Source organism: Canis lupus, chromosome 34 (assembly GCF_003254725.2).
Source record: "Canis lupus dingo isolate Sandy chromosome 34, ASM325472v2, whole genome shotgun sequence".
Lineage (NCBI taxonomy): Eukaryota > Metazoa > Chordata > Mammalia > Carnivora > Canidae > Canis > Canis lupus.
This window is the reverse complement of record NC_064276.1, coordinates 25,011,778-25,024,066: the sequence shown is the minus strand read 5'-3', so window position 1 is coordinate 25,024,066 and position 12,289 is coordinate 25,011,778. Positions and strand designations below refer to the sequence as shown.

The following is a 12,289-nucleotide window of genomic DNA, read 5'->3' as shown; positions in this document are numbered from 1 at the left end:
AACCAGAATGGCCGCCCAGGGATCCCCAGAATGATAATTTTTATGGTGTTAATCACTGTTACTCAGCCTTTTCAGAAGACAGACCTAGTCTTCTGACATTTCTTTTTAGGAAGGGAGAGAGAAGGATGGGGAAGGGGTAGAGGGAGAGAATCTTAAGCACACTCCATGTCTAGCACAGAGCCCTCACAACCCTGAGCTCATGACCTGAATTGTAATCAAGAGTCAGATGCTTAGCCAACAGCCACCCAGGAGCCCCATCTTCTGACATTTCTAAATCAAGTTTGGAACTATGGGCTTTTTACTTAAGTTTGTTGATTGTATTTTTGTCTCTCCTTTCTCTATCTCAAAAGTCATGATTCTTTTTTTTTTTAGTTTTTTTTAATAAATTTATTTTTTATTGGTGTTCAATTTGCCAACATACAGAATAACACCCAGTGCTCATCCCATCCAGTGCCCCCCTCAGTGATTCTTAATGACAGCAACAAATTCCTCCTTTACTCTATCCCTTATATATAGTAATCTCAGAATAGAAAGTCAAAATACCTGGGAGGAATATAATTCCTAAAAACAATTTGAGATTTTGTTGAAGTTTTTTCTTTTTCTCTGTTTGTGGCATACCATTTGAAGCATATAAATTATACTCAAAACGAAAAAAAAAAAAAAACTTATGTTTCAAAGTTACCCAAAATGGTTCTTTGTATGGTTATGCCAGCAACTCGATAGGTTCATCTCATTTGTTTTTTAGATTTTTAGTGTTAGCTTTTCACAAATATATATTATTTAAAAATATATAAAATATATGAATTATATAAAATCATATAAAATATCTACATGGTTCAAAAATTAAATCTGTAAGACAAGACATTCAGAAGAGTCTGGCTCCTATCTTTCTTTTCTCTACCTTGTGCAGTCTCTCTGTCTTTTTTATTTATTCTTACATTTAAAATCTGCAAAGAAATTATATATAATATCCATATCTATATAGTATATATGCAGAATTGCATATATATTTATCTTGCTGCTTAGGTTACAGGGGTATATGTGTTTAGCTCATATTTCCTAGTGTATATGCGTTACATACTTTTATTTTTCATTGGAACATAGTTGACATACAATATTATATTAGTTTCAGATGTATTTACATACTTAACCATGCTTCCTAGAGGTTCTTTCATAGTGGGATATATAAATATTTTTTGCTCATTATTTTAGCTTTCTAGTACTCATGTATGGAGGAACCATTGTTTATTCAATCAGTTCTCTGTTGAAGGATTTTATTCTATTTTTTTCAGTTTTTTACAGATAATGCTGTAATAAAGAGGCTTGTGTATATGTCTGTCTTTTCATATTTCCACCAGTCTATCTTTGATATAGATTTCAAGGAGTAAAATTGCTGAGTTAAAGAATAAATGTGTATATGTATTTTTGCTAGATAGATATTGCCAAATTTCTTTCCATGGAGATTATACCAGCTTGCATTTGTACCAGAAATATGTGAGAGTGCCTGTTTCTTCACAGTGTTGTAGACAGAATATGCTGGCAAACCTTTAGATTTTTCTAATTAGCTAGGTGGGCAATGTTAGATGTAGCTCTCCCCCCAAAACCTTTTGTTAAAAATATTTTATTTATTTATTCATGAGAGACACAGAGAGAAGCAGAGAGAGAAACAGAGACAGGAGAAGCAGGCTCCATGCAAGGAGCCTGATGTAGGACTTGATCCTAGGGACCCCAGGATCACGCCCTGAGCCAAAGGCAGATGCTCAACCACGGAGTGACCCAGGCATCCTCTTTTCCCCCCTATTTTAAGGAAATAAAACTTACAGAAAAGGTGCAAGTAGAGTTCAAATAACTTTTTCCCCCGAGCCTTTTGAGAGCAAGTTGCCAACATACGGCTCCATGACTCCTACATATTTTCGTGTATATTTCTTAAAGACAAGGACATTTTCCTACATAAAAGACAGTTAACCATTAATATCATTAATATTGACATCATTAATAGCAAATGCTCAGACCCCATTCAAGTTTTGCCAGTGATCTTAGTAATAATGCCAGTGGTCATTAATAATAATAATGTTCTTTCTTTCCCTTCGTTCTTTCTTTCTTTCCTTCAAGATTTTATTTATTCATGAAAGACACAGAGAGAGGGGCAGAGACACGGGCAAAGGAAGAAGCAGGCCCCCCGCAGAAAGCCTGATGCAGGACTCGATCCCAGGACCCTGGGATCATGACCTGAAACAAAGGCAGACACTCAACCGCTGAGCTACCCAGGGGCCCCTTAATAATGTTCTTTATAAGAAAGGATTTGGGATCACACAATACTATTGTTTGACTACCTCTTTAATCTTCAAACTTTCCTTGACTTCGTGACCTTGACTCCTTTGACTCTGGTTATTTTATGGAATGCCTCTCATTTTGGATTTGTGTGATGTTTCCTCATAGTTAAATTCAGGTTATGCACTTTGGGCTACAATATCATAAATGTGATGCCATGTCCTCATTGCTTCTTCTCAGGTGGTACATAATTTAAATTTGTCCTATTACTGGTAATGTTAACTTGGATCAATTAATTAAATATTATCTGCCAGGTTTCTCCATTGTAAATTTACTCTTTTCTCCTTTGTAATTAATAGTTATTTTGTTAAGAGATACTTTGAGACTATGTAAATAAGCCATCCTCATTAAATTTACCTACTAGTTGTATCCATTTCTATTTCTTGGCTATATTATTACTTTGATAGTTGCCAAATAGTGATTTTTCTACTTGTGTCTTTTCTCCTACATTAATGTAATTTTACTGTAAGAAAAAGCATCTTTTCTCCCCATTTATTTATCCATTTATTTATGTCAGATGGACTCATGAATTCCTATTTTATTTTATGGGTTATAGTTCATTTCTCATTATTTACTGTGATGCTCAAATCATTACAGATTTAGGCAATGAGAGCCCATTAAGTTGGCTTTGATATTTTTTCTATCTCTCTCCATCTTTTCTCCAGCACTTTTATACTTAATGTTGCAACTAAATGTTCTAGCTTATATGATACTTTTCTTGGCCCAGCCTTGTAACCAGTCATTTCCTTAAGGAACCCTGATTCTTTTTTAGGGGGAGGAATAGAATTTAGAAAACAAAATGTGGGCAATAAATATGCACATTATTATTGGGGTTTCACTGCTCCCAGGCCCTCTTAGAATTAGTGAATGTATGCACAAAAAAAGCAAACATATTATATATGTATGTATTCTCACATACATATTCATTTACATCTATATTATTTCTCTATTTATCTACTGAAAACCCATCAGTTTACATTGTTGTCTCCAATTCTAATTCAATACCGCAGAGTTCAGTCTAGTTTTATTTCTGTCTATATTTGTAATTTGCTATCTTTGTGGGAAACCTGGCTCTCATTAGCCTCATTATATCTACTTATTCTATCAATCGCTGCTGGGTGTAGTCTGCCACCCATCATTACTGATATTCCCTCCCACCTCCATGTAGATACCTTTTTCACTCTGCTTGGACTCCAACATCCCACACCAGGCTACTGTCACCATGGGGGCCCTTCTCTCCCTCTTTGGGCTCTGACACCCTGCACCAGGCCATGTAAACACCTGTCTATCCTTGTTAGGCTCCAAAACCTGCAGTTGGCTGCCATGCACATCCCCACCACCAACCTTCTGCAAGGATGCCTCACTTGTTCAACCCCTATAGCTTTGGGACTCAGTGAGGAAGGAAAGAAGTTTAGAAGAAAGTAGACAGGAAGGTAGGTAGGAAGGAAAGGATTTTAATTTTTTAATTATGAGTAAGAATGAGATCTTTTCAAATGTTTAACATGCCACTTGCATTGTGTGTGCGTGTGAGAACTGTTAACATCTCCAGCAATTTTACTATAGTCATTTGCTATACATCTCTTTTTTTAGGAGTTCTTTATGTATTAGGAATATTAATCTTTTTTCATATAATGTAAGTTTCAAATATGTTTTCTAATTTGTCTTTAGTTTTCTCCCCCTGCTTATTTATTTATTGTTTTGCCACACAAAGGTTTTTATTTTTTGCAGTTTATTACTTTTTTCTTATAGTTTCCAGATTTTGAATTGATGTTGAGGAACGGCTTCCATTTTGGAAATGCCCTGGTTGCTTTTTCATTGATTTCCAATTAAGGTAGATGTTGGGCTATGTGTTTATGAGGAAAAAAATCTGACTTGACTCTGCCATCTCGCACTTTCAGCAGGAGTCCAAGAGCTGGAATCACGTTTCCTGGTACCTGGAGATTTATTAGTTTTGACGGGGAACAAAGTACAAATGCCATGCGATGCCATCCTGATTGACGGCAGCTGTGTGGTAGATGAAGGCATGCTGACAGGTAGGGTCCTGTCTCACAACTTACAGCCTCTGTGAGCTCTCCCAGGTTCCTCTTCTATCTGATGACAATGGCAAAGCATGGCAAAGCACAGGGGTTTTGTGGGACCTTCCCACTCTCACAAGTTTTACTTACCTGTCCTGCTCTGGATGGTTCTGAGAGTTCAAATTAAAGCTGCTTTCCATGTGCTAGGTTTGATATAGTTATAACTTTCTGAGTGCTTAGCATTTTCTTCTTGAACCAAGAGTATTACAGCCCTGTCATTTTACCTTAAAAGATTGTGGAGATCATTAGACATTTCAGAATCATCTGTGACTTTTATGTTTAGTGTTTTCACACAAAATATATCTTCAGATAAACTTGGAGGATTTGAAACCTGTTGATGACATCCTGAAACCCAGGTCAAGTCCAAGCTCCTCCTGGCTTGGCTTGAACATGTTAAAAAGTTCATGACACAGGATTTGGCACATCTATTACTTTGAAAATACACATTGGGAATTTTGGACTACCTATATTTCATTTTTAAATAGCATGCTGAAGGGGCACCTGGGTAGCTCGGTCGGTTAAGCGTCTGCCTTCAGCTCAGGTCATGATCTTGGGGTCCTGGGATGGAGCCCTGGGTCAGGATCCCTGCTCAGCAAGGATCTTGCTTCTCCTTCTCCTTCTGCCTCCCTGCTTGATTTGTTCAAGGTCACAGTGCTTTGAGTTCTCATGTGTACATTTGGAGATGTGGTATCAGCATTTCTGTAAGATAAAGAAGAATCATAACGTCTTTTTCACAGATGGACTAGGGGGCAAGAAGACACAATGACATACAGTGGTTCCCACGAAAGCCCAAGTTGAATCCATTTCTCCTGGGCAGACCAGGAAGGCATGAAATAGAGACAAGAACACATCTTTCTTCTGTTAACTTTACCAAAAAAATTTTAAATGTGTGGCAGGCCAGGTTTCTTCCTATAAAGAGTACATAGGTTTGTAAAAATCTCTTAGTGCTGGGACTTCTGCAATGCTAAATACCATTTTCCTGGCGAAAGTGGCCCTAGTGTGTATATATATATATACCAGTGGAAGGCTTTACAAGGTTTGTTTCTCAAAACAGGCCCTAATTATTTCCATAACTTCATTCACCACCTTGATTAGGACTTCAACCTGCTGCAACCTGTCCCTTCCACCACACTGACAAAATCCACCTCTTTCTCAATGGCCAAATTCAAAGGATTCTTCATATTTCTCTTCTTATTGACTTCTCTGCTGCTTTTAAGTATTCTGACCATTTCTTCCTCTGGAAAACTCTCTTCTTAACCTTCCAAGACAGCACTGTTTTTCCAAGTTCTTCTACCACTGTTTATGCCATTCCTTGTCCTGTGCTGCCCCTCTTCCCCCCTATCCTGGACTATTGGTGCTGCTCAGGGCTAGGTCCTAGTCCTATTCCCTTCAGTCCTCACACATGGTCCCTAAGTAATCTCATCTCTCCTTGGCTTTAATCATAGTCTGGTGAACTCTGACTAAATGTCTCTGGTCAAGGCCTCTCTCTTGAATGCCAGACCCAAATAAATAAACACAAGACATCTCAAAGAACCATTCCACAAAGCATCTCCAACTCATGGTGACCATAAGACAATTCTTCCCTCCTCCCGTAATCCCTGTGTTGATAACTATTGCCATCCTCTGCTCATTTTCCCATGTCAGAAACCAGGACGCCATTTTGAATTTCTCTGTCCCTGTGACCTGCCAATAGAAAAATCTCCCCAAATTTTGTAACTACTTTCCTCCTCATTTCTCAAATCCATTATTTCCTCTCTATTCCCACTGCCAACTGTCATAGCTCAGACCTCGTTCTCTCCAATGGAATGCCCAGCCTCCTGCCTCACCAAACTTCAATCCACTCCCTGTATTGCAGACTCCTTTATACACAAATATGATACTACACTCCTGAATAGAGCAGTGAATTATTTCCCCACCCATTTCTGCCACTAATGCTTATAAAACCCATTTAAACCCTTAAATATGTGCACTTAGGCCCTCCAGGCTTTGGCTCCTACACAGCTCTCATGGCCACTTACTCCTCATGCTCCACATTCTGGATTGTACAACTTGCTATTCCCTACATAGCTATTTCTAGCCTTTTTAAGCACCCACATTTGATGTTACAAAACTTACAGTATTCATAATACAACATTATACTTATTTGTCTAGATTACAAATCTCCTAAAAACAAGAACCATATTTCTTTCTCCTTGTAGCCCTAAAACCTAGGGTTGTCCCTGCTACCATAGCAGGCTTAAAACAAATGTCTGTCACATGCTGAGTGAATGCATGCATGATTTAAATGAGTGAAGTTTCCTCACCTCACAAAATGAGATGTATTTTTTCTATAGGAGAAAGTATTCCAGTGACTAAAACTCCATTACCCAAACTGGAGAGCTCTGAGCCCTGGAAAACACAGAGTGAAGCAGACTATAAACGACATGTCCTCTTCTGTGGGACAGAGGTTATCCAAGCCAAGGGAGGGTGCTCTGGGACCGTGAGAGCAGTGGTGCTGCAGACTGGTGAGTCAACATCTCTTCTTTTGTTTTGTTACTTTAAGGAAATATTTTTGTTCCCTTTGTCTAGTTCCTTAAATTTATGAGGTAAGGAATAGTCTTTAGGTAATAAACCAACTGTATGTAAATTTATGTATTTTAAGTGTGAATTGCACTATGGTGTATGCCTTTTAGTAAAACTAATACTGATGACAGTTGTTTATGTGTTTTATAGTTTATGAACTATTGCCATATAGCAAACCGGCACAGCAAAGATGCTGGGCCTAGACCTTAGATCTTTTAACCCCAAATCCCAAGTTCCTTCTCATCAGGGTTAGAAACTGAAAACTTTACACTGAAAAGTATTAGAAATTAAGTCCATTGGTATTTACTGGCCCTATGGTTTCAATTCAATTAATGTGCACGCGTGCTTGGATGTATGTAAGAATGTTCATGAGTCGTTTCCTTATAATGAAGTTACACTTGGAAAAGCTGTATTCTGACCCTACTGTGGTAGTTTCCTTGCTCTGAGATGCATTGAAATTGAAAGTAGAGAGAACAAAGATCAGAGGCAATAGGCTCTGAAATGGGTATGTTGAGATATTTCCGTTGCAGCGCTCAGGTATTTTTCCAATTATCCTTTAGTTGTCTTTGGCTTAAGCACTGTTTAAATCTCTCTAGAGAAAAACAAAGGCCATGTTGAGGCTTAGAAGAGCGCTAGCAGGAGGATGTGTCATCCTGAGAATGTGGACTGTGTGTTTGTTACTTTAGGATTCAACACTGCAAAAGGGGACCTCGTGAGATCCATTCTCTACCCAAAGCCAATGAATTTTAAGCTCTACAGGGATGCCATCAGGTTCCTCCTGTGCCTTGTGGGGACAGCAACCATTGGGATGATCTATACTTTGTGCGTCTATGTGCTCAGCGGGGTAAACTGTTTTTGTTCTTTTACTACATGTACACACACACTCATCTATGTATAATTTATATTCTGCATGTTAACCTTTATGTCAGGCATGGTTTACAATCTGGGAAACAAAGCCAAACACTGAAACCTGCACACATACTCAAAGTTCCCCAATATAAGTGATTGATTGCTAAGTAATATTCTAACAATCTGATCTAGAGAGACAAAACACTGTTCATTGAGCTATCAACATGCCTCTCGTCTTGAACACTCCCCCTTACAATAATTTTTCATTTAATCTGAGAATATCTTTCTTCCAATAATGTAGTGTTTTGTAGTTATTAAATAAGGAGTTTATTTTTTTTAAATTTTTATTTATTTATGATAGTCACACAGAGAGAGAGAGAGAGAGGCAGAGACACAGGCAGAGGGAGAAGCAGGCTCCATGCACCGGGAGCCCGATGTGGGATTCGATCCCGGGTCTCCTCCAGGATCGCGCCCTGGGCCAAAGGCAGGCGCCAAACTGCTACGCCACCCAGGGATCCCCTAAATAAGGAGTTTAAGATAAAACCCAGATACCCAGTGTTGGTGAGGTCATGGTTCCCTGGTGGTAGTAGTAGGAATCATTACAAACTTTCTCATTGCACTTTGGAAAATATATGAGAGCCGTACTCATACTTTTTGAACCACTTATATAATTTCTGGGAATTTGAACAAATAAGTAAAAAAAAAAAATGGAAAAAGGAAAAAGCCATGTGCACAATGGTGTTCAGGATTGATTTACCTGTAATAGCTGCAGAGTGACGTTGTGTTCCAGGAACCTCCCGAGGAGATAGTGAAGAAAGCCCTCGATGTCATCACAATTGCAGTTCCTCCTGCCCTGCCTGCTGCTCTGACTACGGGCATTATCTATGCCCAGAGGAGGCTGAAGAAGAGAGGCATCTTTTGCATCAGTCCCCAGAGGATCAATGTATGTGGACAGTTAAACCTTGTCTGCTTTGACAAGGTATGTGTGTTTCATCCTCCTTCTCATCGTCATTTTATCATCATTGTCATTGGGTAGAGGTGCTTCACACTCCCTTAGGGCAGGAAACAGGATGTGGCATCAGACTTCATTTTATCTCTGGTTAGGGTGTGTGATCTAGGAAAGGCATGTTTCTTGAGCTCTGAGATTCTGGAGTTTAGAGGAGGGAGAGTAGGTACTGAATAGGTGGAGATTTTATGATCTTTCCAGCTCCAATATTCTATCAAATACAACTAATTAAAATAGCACTCTGTCCCTCCCCAGTCAAAACTCCATACAAAGAACAAAACTTAACCCTTTACTATGGTCACTGCTGTATCCCTAATATTAAGAATATTGCCAGGTATATAGTCAGTGCTCAATAAATATTGATTGAATTAATGAATGAATAAAAAAAAGAAAAATTTATTTAACTTGTGTTTTACTTAGGTAAAAGGACTTGGTTATAGGAAAGCCCCAGTCAAATCCTTACCATATTTTCCCATCTGTAGTATATTGCTTAAAGTTATCCTTGATTATATGCCAGTTATTCCAAACCAGCCTCTTATTCTACCTTCTCTGGAGTATATTCTTTCGACCTATGCCTCTACTGGGGGGAAGTATGGCAATGAGAAGGGAAGATGGAGAAGATGGGCTGCTTTGTGCCCAAGTCTTCATTTATAAATATGACTGATGACTACAGAGAGGTCAATGCCTTTGAAAGAAGTTTAACATTATTCACATTTCTGGTAAGGAGAGGCACTGCTCACCTTGTGGGGCCACAGGAGGAATGCCAGGCTTTGACGAGGAAACAAAGCAAGAGTGAGGGGAATGCTCAGGCGTGGTCTTTATTGGGGTCTCTCCAAGGAAGGCAAGTCAGACCATAGCTTATGATTGGCTTGTTTGAATGATGTGGGTGAGCTTGTGACTGTAGGATGGTCTCTGGCACTTGGCCCTGGGATGAGGAAGGTGAACTATTGCCTCCCGAAGAGAAGGGGTCCAGTAGAGGATTGGTTAGTTTGCATGTCAAAAGCATGCTGAGATCCTGGTTACCTGTGTAAGAACTGGCTAGCTCCAGAGATGCAGTCTTTCCTTAGAAAGTTTTTCTAAGCTGTCAAATCATCATAACATAAAGAAAATTAATTCAGTTCAAGGGTATTAGAGGCAGGTAAATATGGGTACACAAATGGATACAGGAAAGCAATAGAGTTTGTGGTTTTGACCAGAGTAAGACATTAGTAATAGGAGAAACCTTTAATGACTGCCTAAGAATTTTTTATGTACTCTTTAGGCAGTGGGGAGCCTTTGAGGTGTTTTTGCTTTCTAAATTGTTGTTCTCTTTTTTTCTTAATTTATTTTTTATTGTGGCAAAATATATATTAACCACTTTAACCATTTGTAAGCGGCTTTAAGTGCATTTGCATTGTTGTGCAATCATCACCACCATTCATCTTGAGAATTTTTCCATCTTCCCAACCTAAAACCTATGCCCATTGAATAGTACATTAAGGTTTTTGATGACAGAATGAAGGAGATCAGAGAAGTGTTATATAAGTACTTGGAGATCAGAGAGATCTACCAAAGTCAGAAGGTTAACATGGCTCTTGCCAGCAATTCCGTATTATTTTGTCAGCAAACCAGCATAACAAAGAAGGATGTTCTATTTGTGGGGTCATCTCTTCCTTGGGCCTGGCAAAAGAAGCAGATGTGAGAAAGACAATTATAACATGAATTTGAATAAAATAAGTAATAAATAATTATGAGTAATTATCATTACAATTTAGTCATGCTCTATATGTCAGACATTAAGTTAAGCACTTTATTTGTATTACTTTATTTGATATTCACGACAACCTTATCTGATTATAAGCATGTTATAAGTAAGGGCTCTATGTTCAAAGGGATTAAATAATTTGCCCAGGTCATAGAGCTGGTGTTTTTGTTGTTGTTGTTGTTGTTGTTTTAAGATTTTATTTATTTATTTGACAGAGAGAGACAGTGTGAGCACAAGCAGGGGGAGTGACAGGAAGAAGGAGAGGGAGAAGCAGGCTCCCCGCTGAGCAGGGAACCAGGTGCAGGACTTGATCTCAGAACCCTGGGATCATGACCTGAGTCAAAGACAGACAACTGACTGAGCCACTGAAGTGCCCCAATATAGCTGATGTTTTAAATGAGTCCAAAAGCTCCAGGAAAACTTACTTCATTATCCTGCACTGAGAGAAATACCAACAAGCAACTTTTTTTAAGTGTCAAATAGCAAACCATCTGTTTAGAGCAGGGAAAAATTCACTCATTACTTAATTCTGATGACATGCTTTTATCTTCTGCATAAAAACTGGAGCTCACTCATTTTATAGCTCCTACAGATTTACTGAGGCTTTCCTGTCCATTCAGTCTACCATTAGATCCTTAAAACCAGGCTCTGGAGTATGTGAGGCAAATACTGTTTTTTTCTTTTTATTGCCAGCTTGGCCAGACAACTGGTATAAGCTCATCAGAGCTTCCATCCAGGACCCCAGATACCCACCTCATTGTGTTCTTCCTTGAAGTACTGATCTCAGTAACGTGTTCATGACATATTTCCCTGTTAAAACATACCCTATGGGCTGTCACCACGGGGCTGCCCAATCTTTGGAGTAAACCAAGTGCTTGTTTCTGTTTAGACAGGCACCTTAACAAGGGATGGTTTGGATCTCTGGGGAGTCCTGCCCTGCGATAGGAGCGGGTGAGTACCCTGAACTGAATGCTTTGGTGTTTCTCTTTTCCCAGAAACAATACTCCACATTTTCCTCTGTAAATTAATAATGAAGACATTTTGGCTTTGGCCTTGGAGCAGTGGTTAACACAGTATCTTTATGTAATGTCTTTTTTTGAACACTTCCTGGTCTTACTAAAACATGCATTATCTCCCTTCCCCCTAGCAAACTGCCATGTGCTACTTAGGAGATGGTTTCAAGTCCTTGCTAAAATGTAATTTGCAATAAATGAATGAATGAATGAATGAATGTAATTTTCTGTCAGCATATTAGTCAGGGGCTTGAAGTTGACCCAGTGTACCTAGTGTGGAGAATACTAGGACACTGTCCCTCTGGGAGGTCACATTGCTTGTACAAACAGAAGCGTTGCGGTGCGCCAGGAGGAAGCACTACACGGACTTGTGTACACTGAATTGCAGGAAGACAACACCTGTGGAACCGTAGCTAATGCACTTATTTTCTTTGGTATCCGAGTTCTGGAAACCCCACCTTTTGGTTGCCAGAAACTCTGGCCAGAAAAGATTCCTCTTTGGCAATTTTCAGCTCAGGGTGGTAGGATTTTTCAGGGCCCTCTTGTGGCCATGTCTGACTTTGCAGCCCTGTCTGCTTCTGACCACTGTCTCCACTTGTGATCAGAACAGAAACACTTGACATTTACATTTTGAGTTATTCAGTGAAAATGTTTCCCTCTCCCACTTACAGATTCCACCACAAAAACATCTAATACATTAAAAGCACAT

General features: G+C 39.1%; 1 protein-coding gene across 6 annotated transcripts in view; it reads left to right on the top strand.

Annotated features, from left to right (window-relative positions):
* The window catches only part of ATP13A4 (ATPase 13A4), a 111,475-nt gene that overhangs the window by 57,189 nt on the left and 41,997 nt on the right, over positions 1-12,289 (top strand). For all 6 annotated transcript variants that reach the window (XR_003127288.3, XR_003127287.3, XM_025425383.3 and 3 more), the window contains 5 exons: positions 4,230-4,364; positions 6,740-6,910; positions 7,655-7,812; positions 8,608-8,796; positions 11,457-11,518. Coding sequence is in view for 4 of the 6 variants with exons in the window: in XM_025425383.3 (XP_025281168.1) it covers positions 4,230-4,364; positions 6,740-6,910; positions 7,655-7,812; positions 8,608-8,796; positions 11,457-11,518 (715 nt within the window). In the remaining 2 variants the exon portion in view is untranslated. The remainder of the gene's footprint in view (positions 1-4,229; positions 4,365-6,739; positions 6,911-7,654; positions 7,813-8,607; positions 8,797-11,456; positions 11,519-12,289) is intronic.